Here is a 27,244-nt window from a genome sequence, read left to right as displayed (position 1 = left end):
AATCTATTTAGAGAGATAAGGCTAGCAGGTTAAATAGCTAAAGAATCATAGATGACTGAAAGCAAAATGTATGAATTGGTCATCTTTATCTTGAGGCATGTGGGGTTTTGGCTACATAAGTCAGTGGAGAAGGAAAGATAAGTCAGCCCAGGACTAAGGTAAGGGAGACTGACAGAGCTGGAGGGCATGGTTCTGGGTAATTAGTGACCATCCCAGTGTGTCCTATCAAAAGAGATACACTCTTCAAAAGAGTGTAGTTGATGTGGACTGTGGTGAATAGCCAGGAAGTCCTAATCTTCTGTTTAGCACTGGTAGTATGTCACAGCAAATGAAATGTTAACAATGTGTTTGTTGATGATTAATAAATATAGGCTACTACACCCAGCCCCCAAGTAGTAATAGGAGTTGAAGAATTGGCAAAAATTAAGCAGAGTATCTAGTGCTGGCCAAATAAATGAATAGAAGTTCAAGTCCATTCATTAGGGAAGTTGTAAGAATTGCATAAACATGGCAAGGAAAAGACTGTGACTTAGAATACACGTGAACATCTAGAGCTCACCTTAAGGATGTTTATATTCATGTTTATATTCATGGAACCACGAAAAACCTAGCCAGGGTACCCTAGGACAGAACTTTCTGGGACCCAGATGGAGCTAAAGCTATGTATTTACTTTGGGTGGCCTAAGGCAATGTGGCTCAAACAGAGAACCCAAATTTCAGTCAAGGAAGAAAAGGTCCTAGATAAAAATGCAGTGATAAATGCCTAACCCAAATGTTGAAGCAGAACTATAAATGGAAGAGAGAACAATGAGATTAGGTGGCAAAGGAATTAGCAGTTGATGAGGTGCTCAGTAAAGGTAGGAGCAAGCCATTTAGGGCTGTGTTGTGTACAGTCAAAGATCGATTTAGCCTTGTGTTTATATGGCACCAACTGAGTGATTGGGAGCTAAAACAGGCATGGTAGGTTAAAGAATATCAAGACAGGAAGATGGAATTCCAGACCCCACCCATATAATGTACTCACTATGGGGGTCAGAATTGCAAGAGCTTATAAAGCCATACAAATTGACCTAAAGACTAAATCAATATTATGTCTTGCTCATATATATACCACTGGCATTTATGAGTTCTGCGCAAGTGCTGTTATGAATTAGATACCAATTTATTTTGAAGCATTAATGAATTAGTAGCTATTTTTGTCATTATATATTTTTCTGAAAAATTACATAGTAAAAATAGGAGTGGTAATCCAAGGAAGTATCGGCATTGTTGGAGCCAGATTATTGAGACCCTTTTTAATGAAATCATTGCATAAATAACATAGTTAGATAAGCAAACAGTTTACCCTCCTGTTTTCTGAGATTCAGGTCAGACTATAAGGCTTTGGTTCCTGCCAGAGATCTTCAAAAGAGAAAAGTACACGCAAGATCAAATTGACTCTTTTTTTTTATCTCTAATTTATTTTATTTTTTTATTAAATCATAAAGTTGTAGATCATGTATACATGAATGCATTTATGGGGTACAATGTGCTGATTTCATATACAATTTGGAATGCTTACGTTGTACTGGTTAATATATTCCTCACCTCATTTACTTAATTATTGTGATAAGACATTTATACTCTATACTTAATAGAGCCAACATGTACCCTTGCAATATGTACCATAGGTGTGATTTGACTCTTAAATAGCTGAATGTGGCCTCTCACATAACTTGTTAACTTCTATTCAATAGGGCGGCGCCTGTGGCTCAAGGAGTAGGGCGCCGGTCCCATATGCCAGAGGTGGTGGGTTCAAACCCAGCCTCGGCCAAAAAAAAAAAAAAAAAACAAAAACAAAAACAAACAAACTTCTATTCAATAAAGATGTTTTATGTAAGATGTTTTATGTAAGATAATCATCATCACCATTGTTGTCATCACCATTATTATTATTATCATTATTGTGATTATCAATATCTGTATAACATTCTGCACTTTGCAAAGAACACTGATTAAAGAGGTTGATTTGCTGTGAAGCAGTGAAGCATAAGCCAGAAAAAAATCATTTCATCATAAGGACATTTGCATTAGATTGTTTATCACAGCTCAATTTATAATTGCCAAGATGTGGAAATAACCCAAGTGCCCATCAACCCAGGAATGGATTAATAAACTGTGGTATATGTATACCATGGAGTACTTTTCAGCCATAAAAAAGATGGAGACTTTACAACTTTTGTATTAACGTGGATAGAGTTGGACAGCAATCTCTTTAGTAAAGTATCGTAAGAATGGAATAGCAAGTATCCATTGTATTCAATACTAATATGAAGCCAGTAGACAAACTAATACACATCCACATGAGAAAAAATTCAATTCAAGTTGGGGGAGGGGGAATGAGAGGCGGGGAGAGAAGAGGAGGCAGGAGGATTGGTGTGCTCCCACCTAACAGACACAATGTAAGGGTACATGGCATACCTCCTGGATGCGGTATACAAGTACAATAGGGACCTTAGCTGACAAATGCAAGCATTGTAACCTAATCATTTGTACCACCATATTAATCTGAAATTTTAAAAATCTCTCAAGAGTAGCTTTAACAATGTTTTATCTGATTATGTGTTTTTGTAAAGTTTTCAGAAGATATTTCGACTGAATTTAATTTAGGGGTACTTTTCCGTTTATCTGATGGCATGGGAGTTATCATAGGGTTTAGAGATGTAGCTGAGGAGAAAGAAGTTGAGCTGGAGAAATATTTAATTTGGGTTACTAGGACATATTCTTGGAATTCATACTAGGACACATTAATGGAATCCACAGTTACTTCTGCATATAGTTAAATTATGCTAGCCACCCCTATATTAAATAGCTTCAAAGAAATCATCTACCAGCCCCTGTGCTAACTAACCCAAGGACCTGAGGCTACAGATCAGAAGTCATTTCAGGATAATAATGTGTCCTAAAGTGTTTGGCAACCAAAGAAGTGAATGTAAGAGAAATAAGCTTAGAAATAGAGTTAGAACAAGTCTGTGGAAAATTATTCTGTATTTAAAAGAAAACTGATAGAAAATTGATTTTAAAAATCAGTAGGTATTTCCCCAAATTTGACAGCAGTTGTCAGACTTTACATAACATTAACAATAACAAGTTATAAAGCTGAGGAAAACTCCTGAACTTCTTAATAATAAAAAAAGTCAATCAAACATGCCAGAGAAAAGATTGAATTATCTTTCCATCCTGTCTATAGAAAATGTTATAAAATTGTCACATGAAGAGAAAAACAAAATGTAGTCAATAAAAATGTAAAGAATGAAAGCATTAGAGAAGTATGTCTCTCAGTTAATCCCAGAAAATATTATGTGTGTTTTTTGTCCTGGATTCTGCAATGTTTGTGGCATTGATCAGCTTTTAAAATGTGTTATGTGAAGTCATTTCTTTTCTCATTCTAAAAAATATTCCGTTTTACACTTTTTTTTTTTTTTTTTAAAGACACTGCCTCTCAAATTGTGTAAACATTAGATCAGCAAAATCTAGTTTGGTCTCTGTACATGCATTCTCTCACCCAACCCTCACGGTATTCTGAGATATGTTACATTTTACAGATCAGAGAGATGCACCATATTGTGTCTTTCAGCAAATACTTATAAGGGCCTACTAAGTATCCAGACTCCAGTGACACAGCAATGAATGTCACAGACAAAAGTCCCTGCCCTCATAGATCATAAATCCTAGTGTCATTATGTGTTACATCGAAAAGTTGTTTATCATGTGGCAGAATTAAAAATGAGCAAATAAGCTTGGACTAGAACCCAAGTGTTTTCCTTCCAGTTAACTTCTCTTTCTTCGATATCTTAATTCACCATGACTCTTGCTTCATCTTCCACATTCCTCTGTGGCATGTGGTTTGGAATCTGTCCTCTTCTAGGCTTGGATAAATCTCTGTTTTCCTTGTGACCTTTACAAGGGTCCTAGTACAAAGCCAGATGCATTTCTTAGAGAGGCTTACTTATTTTTAACATGGCTTTATTTTATCTCTTTTTGGATGAAACATACCCGGAACTCATAAACTGGCTGGGCCTTTTTGTGCTTTTCTCTAGGTCACTGCTTAGATTTTTCTGAGTATCCAAGTTGAAGTCAGCTCGTGTTGCAGAGACAGACTCTTAACCATCATTTTTGGCCTTCTAGGTAAAAAGGAATGGATTACTCCATACAAATGTCTTCCAGTAGCCACTGAATTTCTCTCAGTAGTATCTGTTTTTTAAGAAAACATATTCTGGGTTTTGTTTTGTTCTTGTTTTTGTTTGTCAGCAGAGTTTTTCTCTCTAGAAATTTCTACTTTTCTTTCATTGTGGAAGTGTTTGGTGATCATAAGAAAGGATAAATTCTCCCAAGGTTATAGAGCACAGTGGAAGCAGCCATATGAATTGGAGGGGTCTGAGTTGTTCAATGAGAGTCCCTTTGCGTGCACTGCTTTAGGCTCCATCACTGCATTCAGAGAAAAGTGTGTGGTAATGTCAACTTTCTATGCACATTTGGCAGAGAGCTAAATCTGAAACTAAAGCAAGAGAGGTCTACTTTGGGCTTGAATTATTGGAGATAATTGAGTCATGTAACCAGTTCATCCTCCATGTTTAAAGAGAACCTTAGACATCATCTGATTTTCTCCAAAGATGATCATTGTAGAAAGAATTTCCCTAAGTGATTCACCTAGTCTTCCAGACCCAATCCTATAATTTGATTTCCCTCAATCCCGCATAGCTGTCTATTATTCTTTCAAACATTAGGGATTGGAGTTCTTGAAAAGCACTTAAGTCTCAGGGGGGCTTTATGGTGATATTTTGCTGGTGTGCTTTGGTAAATAAAACATTCTAGATTGTGAAACTTCAGCCCATTTCTGTGCCTTTTTGTTTTAAACATACTACTATGAAAGAGGGTATATGAGAAAGATCAAACTTACTGCTCCAGTATTCCTCTGATTTATTATTGGTCTAGAATTCATTTATTAGAGTCTATATAAGAATATTATTCATTAGTTTACCCCCTTTCTTTCATATAGAAATGTTTTTTAAAGTTCTTTTCATGATCATGTTGATTCAATATGCAGATGAAAGACTGGGTTTGTAAGTCTCAGTCACACTACTAGCTTGACAAAATTTGAAAACTTTAGTTTCCAGTTGTCCTTATGAATGCTTCCTTCCCTCCTCATGTGCTCCCCAGTGGTACCCTAAGTTCACCACCCATACCTGTCCTCTTATTCCTCTGAAACCCTCCCAGGTCATATGTTCTGTGTCTATTGGGCCTTCCTGTCAGGTGCCCCAGTGAGGATCTACCTTCAAAATGAATTGAGGGTTAAATTATGGGAATAACTTTATCTGCTATAAAGTTCTTCTCCTGGGAGTTTTTGAATTTTAATATGGACTGAAAATAAAATGCATTAACCTGAGGAAAGAATGATAGATGAATTTCAGGCTCTATGAAGGAGGAATGAAGGGTATGGAGGAGCACGAATAGAGTTTGAACCTTTACATCATAAAACACATAGATAGTGATCTATTATGCACAAACATGTGCCTGGCCCTGGAGACGACTCATAGGGTGATTCTCAATCTGCTCATTTGTACATTTGACATCTGTTTAAGAAATGAATTTTCACAATAATAAGGACTATTCTTTAAACAGACAGGCACAAAGAACATTTATTCTTCGCTATATTGCTACAATGAATTCCTGCAATTCCTCTTAGCAGTTACTCAGTTGGTTTAAAATGTGTATGTCATTCCAGTCTGCTTAGATCTATATCAAGCTGATCACTTCAGTGCAGCTGTGAATTGATATCCTGAGTCAGGGAAGAACTGGCTGCTTACCTGCCTGCCTGCCAGGTAGAGCAAGTGTTATTTTTTAACTCTCTCATATTCAATAATGACTGTCCATGCCACAACCAATTCCTTCGATCCTTTTAAGAACCTCATCACAGATTTAAAATGAAAAACTATATCCTTAATTTTTGCACTGACACCACGTGCATGTTGTGGTGGTTGGTGGCGGTGATGATAGTTGTTTGCTTTTTGTTTTGTTTTGCTGTGTTTTCTTATTTTCAGAATTTTGTTCTTAGATTGCAAGAGTGACCTCTAGTGTAAAACATCTGTATAGTTATAATCTCAAACTCCAGGGACTCTTATCCAGCCTTGATTTCCACAGGTATTAGGGTGGTATAAAATATAACTAAGCGAGACTTCCACAAATACGACAAGTTTTCAGCCGAGAATAAAAATGCTGAGTCAGGGTTCTTCTTCTTGGCGCTCATCTATTTTATTCCCAAACTTTGGCTACCAAAGGACAGCTGCATTCTGGGGATTCTGAGATGGCAAGGACAGCCCTTCCAAAAATGCCCTTGCAAGGAACTAGAAGTAAATTATGACATTCTTTATGAGCTGGATGTATTTGACTGCAGAAAAAAATTGTTTTGCAGGTCTCTCGTTGCCCCTGGCATTCCTGTTGTGAATAATTGGCTGGTGCACTCACCTGTTCTCTTTCTTCTCCAGAGAAAGGAAGTGTTTTCCCTATCACCACGCTGGGTAGATGCAAAGCATAAAGAACATACTGTACCCTTCATGGGGAAAATTAAAGCAGACTTAAGCATATGCTCTGCCCTCACACAAGGTTAGCCAGAAAATGTGCGGTATGGTCAATGGCATTGCTTATTCCCTACATGAGGTTAAATAGAAGCCTTACCTGCCTTTCAAGGGCTAGCTCCCCTTGCAATAAAAATAACAACCCCAGGGACTCTTATCCAGCCTTTGTATTCCCTAAACGTAGGTGTATTCATGACACTTTTGGCATAATGCTTATAATGCTTTACAACTTACAAAGGACTTTTGTCCATATCATTTTACTTCCTCCTCTGGCCACCTTTAGGAAGTAGGGCACTATTAGTCCCATTTCAGTGATGAAAAGTATGAGCCCCAGTGAGATAAAATGACATGTACAAGGTCAAACGCCCTTACTAGACAGTGGCGTTAAAGTCTTTAGACTCCAACGTTTGTGTTCATTTTCTCACAGCTACTTCAGAGTCTAATGATCAGACTTTGCTAAAATAATCTGTGAGGTTTTTTTTAATTCTATAGAGAAAAGATGGATCAAGGGAAGTTTTTATGGAAGAGGTTACATATAGTTCAGTCTTTAACAAATAGGGAAAATGTGGACAGATGGGAAAGCCATTGCAAGTTAAGCAAAATTAGGACAATGGGAGTGTATAGAGCATATATTAGACATAGGAAGTATGGGAATTTTCTAAGTCTGGGAAGGTTGTGGGAAATAAGTTTGGAAAAGAAAGTTGAGGTCAAGATATGAAAATTCTCTAGTTCTCGGACAGGATTTCTTAACCTCAGTACTATTGAGATGTGGACCCAGTTAATTCTTTGTTGTGAGGGCTGTCCTGTGTGCTGAGGGATGGCTAGCAGAATCCCTGGTCTGTGCCCACTAGATGCCAGTAACACCCCCTCTCTCAGCTGTGACAACAAAAACTAAATATTGCCAAATGTTTCCTGTAGGGGAAGATTGGCCTATGTTGAGGAGCATTTAAATTGGTAGATTATGGGAAACATTTCGTATTTTGAGGCAGAAAAGTGTCATAAATACACCTACGCTTAGGGAATACAAATATGGCAAAAGTCTATGGAAAAAAATTGGGAAGGGGAAGAGATTAAAAGCAAAAAAAGACTGTCAGGAGGATAAGACAATGGTCTCAGTGTAAGGGCCAGAGGTAGCTGCTTATTGGAAAGAGCATTAAACTTAGAGGCAGGCACTTGGATCGCATTGCAGGCTCTGCCAAGAGTCAGTGTGTGTTCTTGGATGACTCATTGAAAACTTTGTGCTCTCCATTTCTCACCTAGAGTGAAAAGATGAGAGGGCGAGACACGATGATCTCAAAGTTCCCTTCTAAGTTCATTAGAGACAGAAATACAAATGCTGTCACTAACTTTAACTGCATCCATTCTTCTCCATATGTCTTTTAAAAGAATTTTGGTGGGTATCAAATGTGTGCCGGGTCTCTCTGTGTAAAGATAAACAGCATGACCTCCCTGGCTCAGATTAAAAGGATGAAAGGCCAGCCAGAAAGAGTGAAAAATCTGAATATGAAATGCATTTTAAAAACATGTAGTTGTGTTACTTTCAAGCATATAAAGTACTTAGAACGTAGATGTTGAAGTAAGCCTAGGTGAGGTCTTTTGGAAGCTGGTTTAGCATTTACTGAAAGCATACAAAGCACAAGACGTTGTGTGAGGCTTTGCAGGGGGGTTACCAAGATGGATTAGTTACTTGGTTACCAAGGACCTCATGGTATGGAAAGGGAGGTTAGCAGGACACACAGCTATAACCCAGAGCAGGGCGGGAAGTAGTACGTCCCAAACAAACTGTATGTGCAAGTCGCATACATATCAGCAGGCTAATTTTCAATTGCTTTAATCATGCAGACTCTAGCTTGAATCTAGGCTTAAAAATAATCAAATATTTTTTCAACCCATACATTTTCACTGAGTTGCTAAAAATATTTGAGTAAGAAAAAAAGTACAATTTAAACAATTATCCATCAATCCAAGTAAGATGTGTAAGTCATATATAACTTAATTATAATAGTTCTACACATAGACTGAACTCATTTGCCTGCGGAGCCTTACCAAGTAGACAGGAATGGTTGGTGGCTAGAAAATTGCTTATAGGTTTGCTGTTTTAAAGAACTTGAAATCATTCTCTTTGCTGAAGTATTTAAAACATTCAATATCCTCCATAAAATTTTATCTATACTATTTGTCCCTTGCTTTAGCAATCTTTGTTCTGAATTAGCAGCATTTTTAATGTTAAGGTTTTACTATATGCCATATAACTAAGTGCAAATTCAGCAACAACATTTTTCCTGTTGAGCTGTTTCCTATGGTGTTCTGTCATGCCCTCTCCACTGGCTGCGCACATAGCATCCTATGTATGTACCATCACTATGGTTAATAGGTCATACTGGAGATAATTTTAGAGGTACATTCATGTGCACACATACACAGTGAAAGGGAGGTGTGGCAAAGATCAAAAGATTGATGTAATTAAGTCAGGGAGAAAATGTCATGCCATTCAGAGAAAAAGAGGGAGAGAGAAATAGAGATAGGTGATATGTTGATTGATAGATGGATAAACATAGATAGAAAATAAAAATATCTACCATGGAGTACTAAAAAAATGGAGACTTTACATGTTTTGTATTAAACTGTATGGAAGTTGAACACATTATTCTTAGTAAAGCATCACAAGAATGAAGAAGCAAGAATCCTGTGTATTCAATTCTGAAATGAGGACAGCTGATGGGGGCTCTGGAAGGGTGCTGCAAGGAAAGGGAAGGAGGAAGGGGGTGCTGGGGTCACAGGGTGTGACACACCACTTGGGGGCAGGTCGCTATTATAAGAGAGGCTTTACCTGACAAATACAATGAGTGTAACCTGGTTCTTGTACCCTCAATGAATCCCCAACAATAAAAATAATATACCTACACAAGTGTACATGTATGTAGGTGTATATGTGTGTGTATGTGGATAGGCCAAAGAGAAAAAAAATTTTCTAGGCCAAAGAGAAAAAATACTGACCATTGGAAATTATGCAGGAATTAGCTGTCCAGTTTTTTTCTATTTTTTTATTTTTTTTTATTAAATCATAGCTGTGTACATTAATGCGATCATGGGGCACCATACACTGGTTTTATAGCCCATTTGACATATTTTCATCACACTGGTTAACATAGCCTTCCTGGCATTTTCTTAGGTACTGTGTAAAGACATTTATATTCTACATTTACTAAGTTTCACATGTACCCTTGTAAGATGCACTGCAGGTGTAATCCCACCAATCACCCTCCCTCCACCTACCTCCCCCCTCCCACCCCTGCCTCTCCCCCTTCCCCCTATTCTTAGGTTATACCTGGGTTATGCTTTCATATGAAAGCCATAAATTAGTTTCATAGTAGGGCTGAGTACATTTGATACTTTTTCTTCCATTCTTGAGATACTTTGCTAAGAAGAATATGTTCCAGCTCCATCCATGTGAACATGAAAGAGGTAAAGTCTCCATCTTTCTTTAAGGCTGCATGATATTCCATGGTGTACATATACCACAATTTATTAATCCATTCGTGGATCGATGGGCACTTGGGCTTTTTCCATGACTTAGCAATTATGAATTGGGCTGCGATAAACATTCTGGTACAAATGTCTTTGTTATAATGTGATTTTTGGTCTTCTAGGTATATACCTAGTAGAGGAATTATAGCTGTCCAGTTTAGATGCCTCATTGTCTTTCCTTTTACCTGCTAAATTCATGCTCCACTTTTCTTTCTTTATTTAGGGAACAGGCAGGGAATGGAATTAACAGCCAAGTCAGTTTGGCTCCTTTAGCTTGGAGGAAAAAATCTATGAAGAGAAGTTCAAATTAATACACAAAATATAGTTAGATATTACGTGTATTTATGGCTTTTAATAAACTCTGTTTTTCCTATCCCCTCTTAGTAGATAACCATAGATAATTATGTTCAGGTAATTTTGACCTTGAAAAGACAAAATCTGGAATAATGTATAGTTTTGTTATAATGTGTATAGGAATAATGTGAATAAACAGAAAAAAAATATGGAGTATAAAGTACAAAAAGAAACTAGAATGCTCTAAAGAGCGACTCATGGTGATAGAGAAACTGCTAAGTACAAGCTCATTCCAGTGGGGACCTAGCTCCCCATCTGGAATACATTCAAGGTGACAATCTAAACACAGAAGAGAAATTATTCACGTAACTTGGGAGAACTAAGACTAGCCATTTGCAGAGACGAAAGGAAAGGGTGCGAGGTAAATATTATGAATAAGGAATAAGATGAGATGCAGTTGAGAGAAGACTACTAAAGGAAGGCTTGGGAGTTGTGGCTACTTGAATACTAAAAAAATGACAACAGGGAAAAATGAAACTATGGCCAAAAGCACCATCTCCTAAGGGGAAAAAAGCATAAATAAAATGAGATTTAATTAAAATAAGCATATCTTCTGTATGCAATCTGATCTAGGGGCATTCTAGCCAATAAATCAATTCAAATCTTCCATGGGCCTAGCACTAGGATAGCTACTAAAGAGGATAGAAGAGAAGATCTAGCTCTTTATCTGTAGGGAGCTCAATGTCTGATTTATTGAGAAAATTATATGCAGAAAAACCAGGGCTTCATTGTGTGGTTATGATATTCAGTACAAGTGATGGAGCTAACAAGAGTGCTGGGGATTTTGAATCACTCACTGTGTTTCTAGTTGCAAAGGCTATTTGACCATGTCAGTTGAAATTTTTCTCCCAAAAGATGTGGCCCTGTTTCCTCTATTTTCAGCTGGTTTCCTAGCCCATTTCTAGCTGACAAACTGAACAACTTTCTGTCAGATGGCCATGAATGTTGGTTTGGCAGAGGGCCAGTCCATGTGCAAAATGAAAAGTCACATTGACCACTTTCCAGCCCAAATGCATCCAGACAGATGACTTCCTTCATTTTCTGAGTTGAGTGGTTAAGGAAACTCACCTTTGAGTGTCTTTTTAACTTGAATGCTTCAGGGGAAAGAAATTGTTTTTTAATCAGGTTCTCAACTCCAAGAAGTCAGTGAAAGACAGTGCTGGGAATGGACCAGGGTAGACAGATGTTGAGTTCCCTGTTGACCCCAAATACACAGGGGCAGGGGATGTGACAGAAACAATTGGGTATGAGATTTTTTTTCCCAGCTAGGTCACTCCTGGTACATCTTGTACAAGATTCAAAACAGAAATATGGAACAGTATAAGGCATGACCCTGGCCCTAGGAAGTTTGTGAAAGGTTCAGAAAACTAAATAAAAACAAATGATAAGAAAACTATCAATCTAAGCAATGCCATGAAACTATCTTTGATTAAGAGTTTTTAGTGACACTGCAACCTTGGAAACAGAGACTGACCAGATATTATTTAATATTATATCTCCCCAACACCTAGGAAAGGATCTTGCCCATAGTAGGGACTTGTTAAATGTTTGTTGAAATAAAGTGGCATGTCTATGGAACAGAACATAAAAAGTAAAGAAATTCAAAATACAGAGAAATCACTGTTCCCAGCAGTCTACTTACAAGATACTTATAAAGCAGTTAGCAATGTAATTGGGAGATTACAGTGTGACTGAATTTTATAAGACTTTATTATTTTATACTTAAAAATCACAGCTTTATAGAGGCCATATAAAGGAAAGGGGCAAGACAAACAACTCAAGGATGATAGGACCGGATCCAGAAGATAGGAAGAGTGGGGATGACTGAGGAGACAGGATTATTCCCTGTGGATTTGGGAGAGCACTGTGAAGGAGATAGAAGACTGTTGAGCAACTGCTTTGAGGATTTGTAGTCAATAAATGAGTAGAGAGGAATTTTAGAAAGCTCTGCTGTGTTAGGCAAATCTTATTGCTCAACAATTATCCTATTCTTTGAGAATCTTTCCTAAAGATGCACAGTCATTTTCAAAGGCAAAAATTCCCCTTACAAAGAAGAGTAAGAAGAACCCCTTTCTTTAGCTTTGCCCCATATTAGCAAATGATTGGGCATTATTTTATAAAAATAGCCAATTGTTAAACCATGGATGGTACAAAGAGTTGGTAGGAGGAAGTTACAGTGGGGAGGAGGCATGTAAGCTAGCAAGGGTGAGTGACTAGGGGCAGTGCAGGGCACCAATAGGGAAGGCCAGAACCATGGGGTGGAAATCTATTCCCAGGAGAGAGGTTGGCTCGGGGTGATAGGAGGAGCAAAGTGAGGACCCAGAATTAGGGATCAGATGGCTCAAGGAATGAGATAGAACAGTGGAGGATACCTGAGAACCATGAAGTACACTTCACCAACTTCCTGAATGAGGTTTCAGTCTCTTCCTGACAGAAGACTCAGAAGTTGGCTTCTGGCTTTTCTTGTGAGCAACGATAGCTCTTTATTTCTTTTAACTATCATGCATTTTCAGCAGAAATATAAAGAGGAAATGACATCTTGTTTATTATAATATTACTAACTGTAATAATTAGTTGCAAAATCCTCTATTTTCTGTTATTTATGTATCCTTTGATCGTCAAAGAACATAACAAAATTATTTGAATTTATGAGATAAATGGAATGCAACTGCCACACTCTTTTTTTCTGGAGCCATGGAATCACCTCTCTGTCTTCAGGAACTTATGGACATGGGGAGAGAAAGATTTGATACACAGAATAATTCATGGTAAAATCTGAAACTCAAAACAAAAAGAAATGGTGACTGTTGCTGATTGATACTGCCAAAACATAGCACTTGGGCTAATTTGCACAGGCATATAATCATTGAAGTTCTATCTTTCCATTTTCTTGTTGACCCTGCCTTAAGGGAACTTTTGAAAAGGCAACACAGATCAGGTTTTTTCCTCTTCTTTTTCCTTTCCTCCTTCCGCCCCCTTTAAAAGGGTTAGCAAAAGAAGGGGAAAATTACAGAGTATTTATTTATTATTTGCACCCTGGTTTATTCCAACATGTATTTGTGAAGATTCACAAAGATACATTTAGCGCTGACAAACTAAACCCATTTTAAAAGAAGAACAATTAGGGAACTTGAGCTAAGCTTTTGAGAATCAAGCAAGTATTATTTAGCACAACTATGTACCTTGCACCATACTGGTTCCTCTAAGGAAATGAAAGTGAAATATCAGATATGGTTTCCATCTTTAAAGACCATAACATTTAGTTGGGGAGAGAAAAACATCTATGAAAGTCAGTATGGAAGAGTGATTAGGATCTTTGTCTCTGGAATCTCAGTCTGGCTTAAAGTCTCTGCCACTTGTGATACCACATATTTGTGGATTCAGATAAGTTGTTTTACCTCTCTCTGCTTGTATCTGCTCATTTGTAAACTAAGAATAACAAGACCTTATTCACTGTGTCTGTGTGAGGATAAGCTTGGGCAGAATACTTTAAGTACTTAGCTTATTTTTGTTGTAATAATTATGTGAAGCAGAACACAACTAAACTTTTAACACCCTATGACGTACATGCAAATGGGATTCAGAGGAAAGAGAGAAGTCAATGTGCAGTAGGGTGGTCTGGTTTGGCTTCATGGTATGAGTGACAGTTGAGCTAGATCCTGATGGGTGAGGCTTTAAGTGTGCAAAAGTGGAATGTAAAAGCAAGCCAATCAAGTAGGCTGCAAAGTAGAATATAATGAATGGCAGGACCAGAGGGATTTGTGGTCAAGGGACATTAAGACATTAATAGCCCAAAAGAACCCTTATAGAACTTCAGAAAATCAATAGTGTGACATGAATCTGATCAGGAATATGTGGACAGCTTTGGGTTTCATTTTCTCGACTAGGCATTAAACCTTGATATTTCCATTTTCTGAAGGATTAAAGGATCCTTGTGGGATTATTTTAAACATCAGTTCTGGAGTCACAGTCTGCAGACAGCCAACAATACTCATCAAAGTGAATGGCACCTATGTTAAAACCACAGCCATATTTTTTTTTATTTGAAGATTTTTTTAAAGCTTGCTACAGGCACATTTTAAATCTCGCTGTTATGTCCAGAAAATATATCAGTATTTTCTTTAGTCACCATATAATACCTGGATCAATCTTCAAATACACAGTACGAATTGCCATGTGTGTATTGATTCATTTTTCCTCCAAACTTGTACAGCAGGATTTGACTAGCAAGTCATTCCTAGTACCAAAAGTTGCAATCTTATCAGTAAGGATTCACAAGTACTTTTGACAATACAGAAGTTGAAAAAGTGAAAAAGATTTCTATTTCCAATCACATGTTCTGAAATGACAGCGGTGACCTCTTTTAGAGGAAGCAATGGTTACTCCATGTTCTATTTTTACGACTTTTTTCTGATTGCTGGAATAGGCATAACTCTATAAGCCTTAACACTTAATTCTATACAGTATGAAACCAAGTAAATAACTTTTGAAATGAATGAAAATAGCTTAATATGTCAATATAATATGGATTTAAATTATTTTTCAATTGATATAATTACACAGGGTGGCTATTCTACAAACCAAGATTTCTAAATCAATAGAAAATTTTCAAGAAATAAAGACTTTAATCTTAAACCATTTATAGAAGGGGTCTGTTTTCCCTCCACCTAACATAATATACACAATCATGTATGTTTGTTTTTTTCTTTTTAATTTAATTTTTAATTAAAATCATAACTGTATACATTTATGGGGTATAATGTGATGACTTGCTATACAATGTGGAATGCTTAAATCAAACTGATTAACATAACTATCACCGCACTCACTTATTTTTTTGTGTTAAGACATTTATAATTTACTCTTAGTTATTTTGAAATATGCCCTTGCATTGTGAATCATGTGCATTTAATCTTGAACTATTACTTCAATCCAAATGGATTATGTTGTCACTATTACGCATTTGAATATACGCACACAGAAAGCATATTTGCGTATTTCAACCTCCCTGACATCTCGATTTGATGAGTACAAATTGGACATGTCAGTCTAATGAGTTTATATCCAAGGACTTTGCCTTTCTCAGTGAGGAGCTTTCAAAATCCCATTGTCAAGCTGAAATATGGAAAGCATAGGGTCAAAGAAAGCAGGGTCATAAGCAACCATCAGCAGAGCCAACAGAAGCAGCCAGGCGTCAGTAGGGTAGATAGAAACTAGGGTTCAAGGCAAGATAAGGTTCATAGACAGGAAACAGATTGTGAAGTAAACTATCAGAGGTTACCGGACACACAGGAACTGGGACTTCAGGCTCAGCATGCAGGCTGATTCAGTCTTAAGACACCCTGGCCAAAGGACTTTGGAGCTAAAGTTAAAACCTACCCAAGGCAGAGAGATTCTCATCCTCTTTCTTTTGCAAAAAGAACTAATGACTGATGATTTAAGAGCTAGGACTAAAAGTGAAGCAAGTTATCCAACCTGGAAAATCCTAATACTCACTGTTCTAGGCCAGCTATTTAACATACAAGAACATCAAATGTGTACAAGTCATTATTGAGTCTCGCAGTTGACCCTGTAATTTTTTAGAAGAAGAAATGGAGGATCATTAGGGGAACGGACTTATATAAAAAAATCACGATGATGTAGTGGAAGGGTTGAGGCTGTAACTTCAGTGTCCTGACCCCAGCAACACACTGTTTCCATGACATGTTTCTGCCTTGCCTACACTGGTGCTCTTAAATGGAAGATGTGACTGAGAAAACTAGGATCTGAAGACACTGAGCCAACCAATCCTTGTCCTAAAGGGGTGAAAGAGGGAAAAGTAAGCAGAGTTTGTAATCATGATGTGTAATCATAGTGGGGGATTTATTGACAAAATTCAGTAACAGAACCAAGGAAGGGGAAGGGAGGGAGGAGGTTTTGGTGGAGGGAGGGTAATGGGTGGGGCCACATCTACGGTGCATCTTAGAATGGGTACAGGCGAAACTTACTAAACGCAGAATACAAATGCCTACATACAGTAACTAAGAAAATGCCATGAAGGGTACGTTTAACAGTTTGATGAGAATATTTCAGATTGTATATGAAACCCACACATTGTACCCCTTGATTGCACTAATGTACACAGCTATGATTTAACAATAAAAATAAATAAATTAAAAAAAAAGAAACATGTACTAGGATTGAGCCTACTTGGTGACATAGCTAGGTAAGTCTTCTAACTTCCCACAGTTTATCCTCCAGTGTATTTTGCACCACTTATCCCTTTGAGCCAATAGTGGAGCCAAACAAACCGTAACTGAGACTTTTAACCATAATAAGAGTGCTGGGTGCCATCTTACTTTGAAGACTGCTGCGGTGCTGCTTCCCTTTAGCATATGCAAGTTCGCCACCATTCCCCAAAACATTTCCTAGTTTCAGATACATTATGACACAAGAAATAGTAGAAAGTTTAAGGGTCTTTCTTAATCTGTCTCTTGTACTTTCTCCCCAGATCATTATTCTAGTTTAAGGCCACTCAAGTATTTTCTCCCAGTGTTCTTCCTCCCAAGACCAATTACCTTTAGTACCCACTTTCTTCTCTCAGTCTTAGAAAACGCTACATTCCTGCAGTTTCCACCATTTGGGATAACTAACTCATGTCTCTCTATCTTGTCAACTTTTCATGTCCCTTTATCTTACTGGGAGAAATACATTCATTTTTCCTTCTTCAGCTTCACAGTAGCTTGCTCTCAACTTTAAGCTAGAGTTTACTTCTGTGATGGTATCATTTAATTTAGAAAACAATGGGGAGAAGGCTCTTCTTTAGAAAGAAGGATAAAAGGCTGCACAAAATCACTCTTTTTTTATTAAGTCTTTTGTACATAGATCATAAATACATTTACGCCAATTTCAGTGTGTTGATTATTTGTACAAACTGGAGTGCTTACATCATACTAATCAGCATAGCTTTCACCTCATTTATCCAATTATACCATTAGGACATTTGTGTTCTACACATGATAGATCCAACTTGTACTTGCAATGTGCTCCATAGTTGTGGTCCCCCTACTATTCCCTACTATCCCTCCCCCATCCCTCTCCCTCCCTTTCCCTCCTTCATCCTAGGCTAAAGTTGTGTTTCATTTTTCATATGCAACTGTGAGTGATTATAAATTGGTTTCACAGTAGTACTGAGTACATTGGATACTTTTTTTTCCATTCCTGAGATACTTTACTAAGAAGAATATTTTCCAGCTCCATCCATGTAAACATAAAGGAGGTAAAGTCTCCTTTTTTACTGCTGCATAGTATTCCATGATATACAAAATCACTCTTGAATGTCAAAGTTGCTTTTTTAAATAAAAGGTATAGAATGAAAAGGCAACATTTTCTCTAGTACATTGAACATGGTGGTACATATTGGAAGACATGGGTTCTTTTTTCAGCATTGAATATGGCTCATAATTTGACCCAGTAAAGCTAGTTAATTTCTGTTTGACCTTGCTTCTAAATCTTAATGATCCATTCAGTTTATTTGAGACCCTGGTATTTTTACCAATATAGCTTTGGCTGTAAGTGGGTATTTCACATATTGGATGACTGCTAGGAAAGGCTAGTGTGTGGAATGATGAACTACCTTGTGATAAAAATCACGCTGAGCTATTTTGTTATATATTTTTTCTTTTCTTTTCTTTTCTTTTCTTTATTTCTTTTTTTTGAGACAGAGACTAAAGCTGTTGCCCTGGGTAGAGTATTGTGGCATCACAGCTCACAGCAACCTCCAACTCCTTGGCTCAAATAATTCTCTTGCCTCAGCCTTCCAAGTAGCTGGGACTACAGGTGCCCACCACAATGCCTGTTTGTTTTTTGGTTGTAGTTGTCATTGTTGTTTGGTGGGCCCGGGCTGGATTCAAACCTGCCAGCTCTGGTGTATGTGGCTGGTGCCTTAGCATCATATGGTGAGAACATGTGTATGGAGGCAGAGAGAGGAAGTCAGATTGAACTCATCCTTTTATCAGGAGCCCACTCTCAAGATAACTAACTCACTCCCATGATAATGATATAAATCCATTCATAAGGGCAGAGCCCTCACAACCTAATCACCTCTTAAAGATCCCACTTTTTAACACTGTTACCTTGGGAATTAAATTTCAATGAGTTTTAGAGGGCACATAGGGCCCTGACATCCTTCTCATAATGCAAAATATTTCATTCCACACAAATAGCCCTAAAGACTTAAATCATTCCAACATCAATTCAGAAGTCCAAATATTTTTTTTCTTCTGGGTAGATGCCCAGTAATGGGATTTCAGGATCAAATGAGAGGTCTAGTTTGAGTTCTTTGAGGAATCTCCATACTTCCTTCCAACAAGATTGTAGTAGTTTGCAGTCCCACCAGCAGTGTAAACGTGTTCCCCTTTCTCCACATCCACACCAGCATCTGCAGCTTTGAGACTTTGTGACGTGGGCCATTCTCAGTGGGGTTAGGTGATATCTTAGGGTGATTTTGATTTGCATTTCTCTGATGATAAGGGACAATGAGCATTTTTTCATATGTTTATTAGCCATTCATCTATCTTCTTTTTTTTGAGACAGAGTCTCACTCTGTTGCCCTTGGTAGAGTGCCATGGCCTCACAGTTCACAGCAACCTCCAGCTCTTGGGCTTAGGCGATCCTCTTGCCTCAGCCTCCCGAGTAGCTGGGACTACAGGCTCCCACCACAATGCCCGGCTATTTTTTGTTGCAGTTTGGCCGGGGCCGGGTTTGAACCCACCACCCTCGGTATCTGGGGCCGAGGCCCTACTCACTGAGCCATAAGCGCCGCCCAGCCATTCATCTATCTTCTTTAGAGAATGTTCTATTCATTTCTCATGCCCATTGATATAAGGGATTGTTGGCTTTTTAAAATGTTGATTAATTTGAGTTCTCTGTAGATCCTAGTTATCAAGCTTTTGTCTGATTCATAATATGTAAATATCTTTTCCCATTCTGATGGTTGTCTATTTGCTTTGGTTGTTGTCTCCTGAGCTATACAGAAGCTATTCAGTTTAATTAAGTCCTATTTGTTTATGGCAATTAGATTTCAACTTGAATATTGGTGGTAACATCCAAACCATAGAATGAGGCACTCCTCATATGTTAAGTTATGACTCTACCCTTTATCTGCCACTCAAGGAAAAACCTACTGGAATGCACATGTGCAAGAGTGACCTTAATATATCGATGATCTTGACACTCTTTTAAGGAACTAATTAACACACATGATAGTAACAACCTTTTTAAAATATGTCTCACAGCTGAAAGTCACATGCCCCCGCGTTCCTTGTGTCCTGACACTGGCCCATTAGACGGGAGCATTTGGCTGAGGGAACTCTCACAAATACAAATAAAATAGTTGTGCACTAATTGTGGATTTTCTTCTTAGGGAAAGAATAAACCTCTTGAAAGGTGAAGCTACAAACTTAAGCACATAATGCACAGCAGGAAGGTGACCAGCTTTCACATTGGCATCACCCATTCCTCTTTTAATCTCATCTCAAAAGGCCAAATTGAAGTGTAAACCCAGGGAAGAAAGGAAAATCTCTGTTTATGTTAGCAGTAACAGGAATAGAAAATCTATGTTTAGTTCCTTGGTAGGCATGGTGAAAATAAAATTAACTTGATCATTCAGGTCAAAGATACATAGTGCATGATTTATATACTTCTGTTTTGGTACTTCAGACAGCTGGTCAATATGGTAGACTGAATTGTTACAGTAAAGGCTCATTTTTTGTTTTGATCACAGAGAAATGCAGGTAAAAATAGAAGAAAGTTTTTTACATGATTATCCCAGCTTGAAAGAAAGTAAGGGGAAATTTCAGGATCCAGGAAAGAATAGGGAACTCAAAGCCAGAGAAAGAAGTATAAACTAAAGTTGAATAATTCCTGGGGCAATCAGAACCAGGTATGGACCTTAGAGGTCTAATGGTTTGAGCTTAGGATCTGTGTAAAGCAGTGATTCTCAACCTTCCTTATGCCATGACTCTTTAATACAGTTCCTCATGTTGTGGTGACCCCCCCAACTATAAAATTATTTTCGTTGCTACTTCATAACTGTAATTTTACTGCTGTTATGAATCGTAATGTAAATATCTGATTTGCAGGATGTATTTAGGCGACCCCTGTGAAAGGGTCGTTCGACCCCCAAAGGGGTCGCGACCCACAGATTGAGAACCGCTGGTGTAAAGTATGGAGCTAGAACTGAGAACCCAGAAAAAAATTTCTAGAAACCTGAATGGTTTATAAAGCCTAAAAGTATATGAAATGGAGACTAGAAAATTCTGCTCATTGGTCCAGAAAAGCAGCCAGGAAATTCATATTCAGTCCACAGTCATGGTCATAAATGGAAAGAAATGTTTAAGAGAAGTTGTAACACTAAACCTATACCAAGCACGGGTGTGGACTTTAAATGCACACAATCCACATGTGGCATAAACCCCCAAGCTAAGAAATTAACAGAAAAACTAGTTCCAAACCAGTGAAACTCATAGCGCCTTGGCAGAGGCTAAGTTGAAACTATTCTGAAGGGTTTCCTCTATAACTTTCAGCATCCAGGACTCCCATAGAAAACAATCCTTACAGTAGATGAAAACACAGTAATGAAATTAAAAACCTCATAAGAAAATTAACCACCATAAGCATGCTTCCTCTGACACAAATAGAAAAAAATTGCATCCCAAGAAATAGAGATAATAGGACAATCTAAAAAAGACTTTAGAAGAGGTAGAAAATGATTAAAGAGAAAAAGAATGGAGAAAAACTATTTGGCAAGGAAAGGGCATAGATGGTTATCAGTAGCTTTTAGAAAATCCATAGCTCATCAAGGGGGGGTTGGAGATAGATAAAGGTATTAAAAATCGAATTGTTGCCCTTGAGAAATTCTTAGAAAGTCCTGATAGAAGAGATGATTAGGGTATGTGTTCAAAATAAAATAGATTTTTATCTTGCCACCCTTACTTAAAATTCTCTCACTTCAGACAATTCGGTCTCAGGTTCTTTTAACAGTCTTCTAAGAACAAAGCCATAGAAATAAAATGCAAACAGAATCTGTTATCCAATTCATAAAAAGAAGCCATTCATATAACTGAAGCAAGAGTGATATTCTGGCATTCACCTATTACTTTACTTTCACCTTGGTTATTAATGTTTGTAAAAATGCTGATATTGGAAGTATACTTTTTTTTTTATTTGCAAACATAGGCTCCACACAAATAAATGGAAGCACTCTGTAAGAATCAATTGAGTATATGGAATTTACAATAAATACACATATATATAACATATATATAGTTATGATTTTTAAACTCTGTAAATCATGTGGCATCCTTTATATTATTAAAATTTGTGATAAACTTACACATTGGTCCACAAAGCCAGTTGTTAAATATTTACCAGTACACCGCCTATGCATATCTTCTTTAATTTAGAAATGGTAGGAATTACAGTTTGGGTAGCCTATTCCTGTCCACCACCCATTCCTTTCTTAACCCCACCCTCTCTCTCACACACGCGTGCATGTACACACGGAGGCACACAAACCCTACTACCACTACTCCTAGCATAGTTTTGTAACACTGTTTTTCCTCATAATCTGGTTATGAAACGTTTGGGCTCTAAAACACAAGAAAATTTAATAGGGCATAAGTGTTTGAGCTCTCTCCCCAGAGATGCTCCCCTTGAACACATCAATAGTATGATTTTATCCATTTCAAGACAAATGTCCAGCAAATGCATGGCTAAGAGAATTTAAGGCTGCTGAGACTTCTAGATTTGTAAGATCTGTGAGTAACCTTCTCACAATGCAGATGCTCGCAGAGCCCTCTGAGAAAGGGAACTGGTGTAATGCTGGGGCGATGAGAGCCAGTCTGCTGCAGTATGCTGCTTTCTAGGAAGGCTCACTGACCTCATTACCTAGCACGGATACACCAACACGCTAAGTTCTTTGTGTCTTCAAGCTATTTTAGATGCCAATAGGACTTGGCTATTTCTACTAAGAAGGCATACAGTAACATGGGAATTACTTTGAAAGCATTTGGATGCAAAAGAAATATAGTAGCAAACAGATGCAAATGGTAGATAAGAGTTTGCACATATGCCAAATTTTGTAAAGGTCCAGAAAGATTATGTTTCAGGCTATTTATCCAATCGGTGCAGCGCTCCCTCTCATGCCTTTTAGAAGAGGAGGTGCCCACTCCCTGACACACATTGGGTCTCGCTATCTGGCCCAAGTGCTGATCAGTTTAGGACTCTTCTCTGAGAATTGGGGATGATGGTTGGACGGTTTTCCTGTTTCTGGCCATTGACAAAAGGCTTCAGGATATTTATTCAGCATTTGTAAAAAGGAGACTGCTGAAATATATGTCTCTTGTGTTTATTTAACAAGAACCTGTCTGGTGGGAGAGTAACCATATTCCTCCCTAGAGAAATTGCTGCAATAGTCAGTACCTTGTGTGTAGTGCCAAGAAAAGAGCAGCTGCTGTCATTTTTGATAGACCGTCTCAAGGAGGCCCCTTTTTGCACGTTGCTGTAATTGCCTTTCTCCATTAAAATCAAACCAGGTCTGAGCACACACACACAAGGAATCACTAAAAGGCATTCTATTTGATAGATTCTTTCAACATAGCCCAAAGGAATGACAACAGAGATTTATATGTACAAATGTATATACTGGTAGTTTTAGCAACTGGGATCCCTTATGATAATGTTTATCACCATCTCTGGATTTTCTGCCATCTGGTATGATGTTCTTAAATACCTTTAGTTTCCTGACAATGAGGGTAGAAAGGCATAGAAAAAACTCACTGTTCAGGTGTAGAGAACTGAGGGCTTTCTTGGGGGAATCATGCCCTCTCTAGAATTTAGAAAAGCTTTATGGAACATTGATATGAGGACATTGACCCATAGGAACTCATAAATAAAAGAAGGACAGAGATTGACAGAGTCAAAATGAACATGTATCTATCTCAGTGTCTGCATGAGATTATACCTCAATTTTTACTTCTACTTGGATGACCAACCCTCAAAGAAAATAACACTATGCTAAATTTAGATGGGGCTTTTGAATCCACCAAGGACTTTTGCATATATTATCTTATATGAGCCTTCCAAGTTTTATTACCATACTCATTATATATATGAAAAATCACTTTACAAAAGGTAAGGTAATCTGTCAAGGGTCAGACAGTTTGCTTGTTTATGATACATCCCAAATTAGGATCCACATTTCCTGACACTTAGTCCAATGCACTTTCTACTATTCAAGACTGTCTTTCAATTTTTATACAACTATGCGACAGAGCGTATGTTCAAAGCAACAATGAATAGCCTTGTTTCGGATTTGTGTCAGACATATATGACAGAACCTTGACATTGAAGTTTTTGAGAAGTATGGAATGATTGCAAGGTCTACAACATGTCATTTTGCTGAGGTTTAAATTTGCACTATAATGAAACTATTATTTGGCAATAAATCACTTATTATGGGTCAACCCAGTATCCACATGTCTACAGGGTCTCTTTAATTTTTGCTCGTCTTAATGTAAACCCTATTTACCATTAAAATTGTGTGTTGTAAAAATGGTCCTCAAAGAAAGCCATCTGCTAACTCTGGGGATTACAAATAAATGGTCTCAAAAAGCAGTGGTTCTTGAAACATGGACGTTTTGCATCAATTGAAGTGTAAAATGGAGAATTTGTCCATGGCTCAGAGTGGTGATGGGCGCAAGTCCACCATGAAGTCCACAAGGAAAAATATATTATTGAAATTGCTTTATCTAGTACATTAACTAGGGCAAAGATTGTCTATTATGGAAAAAGCAATACGCTATAATGTGATTTGTGAATTGGGGGATCCCTATAAAAGTAAGAAATGTCAAGATGTGTTCTCTATGCCATCTTCCCTTAATGATCCACTTTGCCAAAAAAAGTAGAAAAATAAAAATAAAATTAATAGCAAAAATAATTGCTTATACATGTTGTGAGAATTTACTATTAAAACAAAGTTTTAGTTAAAATCTTCAAGATGCATGATTAAAAGTGCTTAAATACTGCCTAGAATTATTTAAGTACTATGAGTGACACAAAGAATATAGACATTTTCCCTGCATGTACTTTTTATGGATATATTTGTAATTCAAACATATTCCCTTTGGTTTGTGTGTTATAGTTCCTCAGAGAGACAGAACCAGTAAGACTGAGGGAGCTAGGGGAGGAGAGGTAGAGGGAGAGAGAGAGCTTACTTTTCCTCTGCCTTTTGTTCTATTGGGGAGGCAGCCATTTGGATGTTACCTGCTCACATTGAGGCCAATCTTCCCCGCTCAGCTCACCGATTCATGTGCCAATCTCATGGAGCGAGGTGGTCCACACCTGTAATCCTAGCACTCCGGGAGGCCAAGGCAGGTGGATTGCTTGAGATCAGGAGTTCAAGACCAGCCTGAGCAAGAGCAAGACCCCATCTGTATTAAAAATAGAAAAACTAGTGGGACATAATGGCACAAGCCCGTAGCCCAGCTACTTGGGAGACTGAAGCAAAAGGGTTGCTCAAGCCCAGGAGTTTAAAGTTGCTATGTGCTGTGATGATGCCGCAGCACTTTACCCGAGGCAACAGAGTAAAACTCTGTCTCAAAAAAACAAAACCAAAAACAAAAAAACCAATCTCTTCTGGAAATACCCTCACAGACATCCCAGAAAAAATGTTTCACCAGCTATCTAAGTACCCCTTAATCCAGTCAAGTTCATACATAAAATTAATATTATAATTTGTATTATTCAATTTTCTTAAAGTATATAATATCAGAATAAACAAAAATTCCCTATGCTGTCTTAATAATAATGTCTATGTTTATTATAGTCTATAATGTCTTGTCGTCAAACAAAAATTAACTTATACTTTTGATTAATGTTAGCTACAAAGGCAAGTCTAAGTAAGCAGTGCTTAATAGTCTCAATAAAAGAAAAATAAAAGGATATTCTTTTCATTTGATTCTTTAATGTCAGTTCCTGAGAGGGAAGCAGTAAAATATTTCTAAAAGCTGATTAACTTTATTTTCTCATTTTTGATGATGCCTTGAATTTTAAAATTTCTCAGAAGCCCTCATAACTGTTCAAATTTTTCTTAGGTACAATGATAAGATGATTGGAGGAAGAGTTGAAAAATGGGTCATCTCTGAGTTTTTCTTTGCATGGTAAATGGGGCTTCCTGTCTCCCAATGATAACCAGGAATGATTCACTCATTTCTTTTGCTCTTGTTCTCAGGTAAGCCTCTGAACATCCCTTGCAAAGCATTCTTCGGATTCAGTGGAGAGTCTGGGCCAATGATCTACTGGATGAAAGGGGAGAAATTTATTGAAGAACTGGCAGGTCACATTAGAGAAGGTGAAATAAGGTACAGAATTTGAATTGCTTATCTATCTTTGCCGTCTTTGCAGTTAAGAAATAAAACATCCTGGAAGGGATTCTGCCCAGGATTTTAATTGCAACTCCAAATCATTCCATTCTCTAAATGCTGATCTGGTGGAGAGCCCAAGGGCAACTCCCTTAAGAAATTCAAATGTGTAAGCTTCTAACATATGAAGGTTTATGTCTGGTTCTAAAGATACGTCTTTAGAGTATGATGGCCTTCCCAAAGCTGCCTAAAAACATTTCTTTGTGTTCCCAAAGCTTAAGCTATAGTTGCTTCCATCATATCATAGAAAAGGTTCAAACTTTGCAGGTGACTTTTCAGATCACTGGGCAAATGTCCATTTATTCCCTGGCAACCGACAACCTTCATATGTCATAAGTGTAAAGCTGCAGTGGCAACAGTAAGCTGGTACTCAGCCAAAATAATTATTGACTCATTTTAGATAGTGTTTATTTTTCCCAGCATCCAATGTTCATCCTGAAAATGACCGATCTTTCAGTTTAGCACATGCCTAGACCTCTTTTCACTCTCCTGTTACACAGATAACTCTCTCGTGCAGAGATTTTCAGCTGGTGTGCCGTGGCACACTGGTGTGCCCTGAGAGGATCTTAAATGTGTCACAAAAATTTTTAAAGATTATTAATTAATTTATTTTTGAAAGATGTTCAAAGCACAGTAAATATATTCTTGTTTACTCTTTTTTGATCAGCATAATGTAAGTGTGCTGTGGAAGTTTAACAATAGGTTCAAGTGTGCCATGAGATAAAAAAAAAAAAAGGTTGAAAAATACTGCTCTAGTGTGCAGATATCAATTCTATTTAGTGCCTTCTCATTATACAAAAAGAGATGGGTAAACTTGCCTACCTCAGTCTGTTTGTGGGGTTTCTATTTGGCTTCAGAGATGGTAGTATATAGTGTGTTTCTCATTTTGATAGGAATTGGGACCCTTCCTCTGTATCCCCATTGAGAATCATGTAGTGCAGTGGTTCTCAACCTTCCTAATGCTGCGACCCTTTAATATAGTTCTTCATGTTGTGGTGACCCCTAACCATAAAATTATTTTCGTTGCTACTTCATAACTGTAATTTTGCTACTGTTTTGAATCGTAAAGTAAATATCTGACATGCAAGGTGTATTTTCATTGTTACAAAGGGGTTACGACCCACAGGTTGAGAACCGCTGATAGTGGAAATCAATCTAATATTTCAGTATAACTAATTTTATTTTTTTTATTGTTGGGGATTCATTGAGGGTACAATATCAGTGTTATTAATTTTAAAACATATTTTTTCAGTTTTCTTATTGAATATATAGCAGCATAAATAGGAA

The 27,244-nt window shown here is 37.5% G+C and overlaps 1 protein-coding gene across 1 annotated transcript in view; it reads left to right on the top strand.

The window, feature by feature from the left end:
• The window catches only part of IL1RAPL2 (interleukin 1 receptor accessory protein like 2), a 678,833-nt gene that overhangs the window by 591,315 nt on the left and 60,274 nt on the right, over positions 1-27,244 (top strand). Inside the window, exon 5 of the mRNA XM_053579080.1 lies at positions 25,768-25,897. Within this exon, the coding sequence (XP_053435055.1) occupies positions 25,768-25,897 (130 nt within the window). The remainder of the gene's footprint in view (positions 1-25,767; positions 25,898-27,244) is intronic.

Source organism: Nycticebus coucang, chromosome X, assembly GCF_027406575.1.
Source record: "Nycticebus coucang isolate mNycCou1 chromosome X, mNycCou1.pri, whole genome shotgun sequence".
Taxonomy (NCBI): Eukaryota; Metazoa; Chordata; class Mammalia; order Primates; family Lorisidae; genus Nycticebus; species Nycticebus coucang.
This window is presented reverse-complemented; position numbering and strand designations above follow the sequence as displayed.